The following is a 3,177-nucleotide window of genomic DNA, read 5'->3' as shown; positions in this document are numbered from 1 at the left end:
TTCATGACGTTCAAAAACTTTGGAGGCTGGCCTGAATGGCAATAAAGTTTCGCGGTTTGAGTTGTTTTAGGGCAGAATCAGAGCCTCTAAAACATTTGCCTTTTCAGATCATTTGATTGAAAGTTTTTTAATTCAAAGTTTTCACCAAAAACAGACAGGAAAAACAACTAAATTTGATAAGCAAAATGAATGAACATCTATGAATATGTAACAGCTTACAACTAATCACAGTTATTGACAATGATCGTCGGCGAAGTTAAGACAGAGTATACACGTTCTTATTCCCACAAAAATTGAACAATGTCTCTGTAAATTGAGAGTATTTTGACAAAACAGACAATTTTTTAACAAATTCAACCTGAATTTTTCTAACTAGACGTCAATTCGTAATTGTTTTCAAAACTGGTGTGAATACCATCTAAAAACGTACATACTTTGCTTTAGCTTCGCTTGTTCGTGTTTTGAAGCGATAATTCATCTATAAACAATGAAATCATCAAAAAACTATCTGATAGATTTAGTATCCAAATAATTTTCTTGGTCCAAAATTTGATCCTCATTTTCAATCTCCATTTCAGTTTCGTGTTTGTAATTCGTACTATTCGGTCTAGTTAGTACTAAGTCTACAACTTGTCCAAAATCCAGCTGCCTTGAACCGGTCGAATCTTCCGTATCTTCTTTAATCGTGTCTGTAACTGGGTTGTGGTTCTTGTCACGTGATCTGCGTTTAGAGGTGCGGCTAGCCGAAGAGTGGTTGGAGCCGAATCTGTTTGACCGCATCACAGTTGAGCTGAAGTAGGTTCCCATTCGGCTGAATGACTTTCGGTTTGGAGTTATAGATCGGAACATTCGGGTGATGAAGCCGCCCTATACGATTAATTAATAAATTATTTGGTTGATCATGGACACAGCCAATTTTTTCAAAAGGGTTAGGAAACTGGAGAAGGAATTAATTTCTATAGACCTTAATTTTGGTCTTTTTAAAATAACAGCTTTGGAAACAGCCGTTATATAATTAGTTTTCTAGTACTATTGGCAATTAATTGCAAAAATCTTGATTCCGATTTTTATTGCAAGTACATCAGGGTAAAAAATTCAACCCCCTTGCCTGCTGTTTGAGTTTCTTCTGCTCCCTGAAATCTTTGGCGATGTTCTCCCAGAACTTCTCATTGGATGGGCACCACAGACGAAAAGATGAGTCATAGCTGATGAAGCCATTTGGGTCCATACCCTCCCGAATCACTTCTTCTATCTGAAATTAAAATAGGCTATGGTGAATGGGCGCCTTTAGAGTAAGTTTGGGATATTTGCGAACAAGCCAAAAAACTTCAACTCCCTTGAAAATTCATAAATTGTACGCTGATGCCCGGTAAATCGGTCATTCTCGCATTTAATTTTGCAATTGTCAAGTGATTATTGTTCCGACTTTCGATACGAAAGTAAGTGTTCCGACTTTCGATACGAAAGTAAGTGTTCCGACTTTCGATACGAAAGTAAGTGTTCCGACTTTCGATACGAAAGTAAGTGTTCCGACTTTCGATACGAAAGTAAGTGTTCCGACTTTCGATACGAAAGTAAGTGTTCCGACTTTCGATACGAAAGTAAGTGTTCCGACTTTCGATACGAAAGTAAGTGTTCCGACTTTCGATACGAAAGTAAGTGTTCCGACTTTCGATACGAAAGTAAGTGTTCCGACTTTCGATACGAAAGTAAGTGTTCCGACTTTCGATACGAAAGTAAGTGTTCCGACTTTCGATACGAAAGTAAGTGTTCCGACTTTCGATACGAAAGTAAGTGTTCCGACTTTCGATACGAAAGTAAGTGTTCCGACTTTCGATACGAAAGTAAGTGTTCCGACTTTCGATACGAAAGTAAGTGTTCCGACTTTCGATACGAAAGTAAGTGTTCCAACTTTCGATACGAAAGTAACGGAATATTTGTGCTCGGGGTGGGTTTTTTTTCTTCAGACAAAATTCGACTTTTTAACTAGCCATTTTTGACGGATTTTTTTTAATATCATTCGAAAAGTATTGTTGCCCTGAGCCCAAATTTAAAAAAATTTTTCAACTGTGATCAATTTTCGTAAAGTTACGGGGGTTTAAAGATTGCCATTTTGGCCAATTTGGGACAATTAACGCGCGATATTTTTCGCGCTATTAACGCGTAAGCGGAGAGTTAATCCGTCTTAGAAATCGTTCCAAATTGGTTAAAGAAGCGTATTCGTCATAATTTGTTTGTTACAAGGAGCAAAATTTATCCTTTTGTACTTTGTATGGCGTGTGGGGGGATGATTTTCATAAAAAATTTCAAATTTTAGAAAAAAAAAATTTCATTTTATTTTTTCTTACATTTAATTTTTTAATGTTATTACTGCTTCATAAACCTTAAAAAGCAGTCGAAACAATCAGGGCTTCACCCTGATACGACCATTCTTGTTTTCATTGTGCTTCTACTTGTTTTCATCAGGGAGAGATTTTTACAAACAGACTCAATGATAGCCCATCTATTAACTCAAGATGTTTAATTCGGATAAGTTTGGATAAAATTCGGATAAAACTCAGTCAAAATTGGAGACAGGAAACATGACAAACTTGAGTTGTTAAATTCTAATTTTTGCAAGAAGACCGCAAGTAAACATAATTTTTACAATTCTCACTGGACAAAGAAAAATTGTAGTTTTCTACAATTTGCAGAGGATTTATGACAAACTATCAAGACCTGTCTAAATTTCAAAGACTTTTTCATTTTTTTTTCAGATACAATTGTTGTTTATCATGGATACAATTGTTGTCTATCGTCAATAAATCACTAATTTTTTACTCAATCCGATAGTTTTGAATCATACCACCCTCTAAAAACAACACTACATTGAAGAAAAAAGAAAAAATAACTTTTTTTTTCTACTTTTTTCATGAACGTGTCGGAACAGTATGGGCTACTACCCTAGCAACTGGCTATCCTTGCTTTAATTGTTACCTCACCTTAAGGATGGGCTTCCAGTCAACTTCTAGCTTCAGGTCTGCCACAGCCAGCCTGAGTGAAATTGACTGCAAGAGTGGTAATCACTCAAACGTTTTAGTCGCAAAAACTGTCTTGCGAGTCGCAAAAAAACAATTCGCGCAACAAAATTACCCAGCCTGGACTGTGGGGATTTGATCTTACTAAATTTGCCAATGG

At 36.3% G+C, this 3,177-nt stretch overlaps 1 protein-coding gene across 1 annotated transcript; it reads right to left on the bottom strand.

Moving 5' to 3' along the window:
• Positions 1–353: 353 nt before the first annotated feature.
• On the bottom strand, positions 354–1,254 carry LOC134855485 (uncharacterized; the record flags this gene model as incomplete). The annotated part of the gene is given in 2 exon segments (XM_063872021.1): positions 354–867; positions 1,109–1,254. Coding segments are annotated over 2 exon segments (509 nt in total), but the record flags the coding sequence as incomplete, so codon positions are not given.
• Positions 1,255–3,177: the final 1,923 nt, after the last annotated feature.

The sequence above is a fragment of the Symsagittifera roscoffensis genome, chromosome 10, assembly GCF_963678635.1.
Source record: "Symsagittifera roscoffensis chromosome 10, txSymRosc1.1, whole genome shotgun sequence".
NCBI lineage: Eukaryota > Metazoa > Xenacoelomorpha > Acoela > Convolutidae > Symsagittifera > Symsagittifera roscoffensis.
This window is presented reverse-complemented; position numbering and strand designations above follow the sequence as displayed.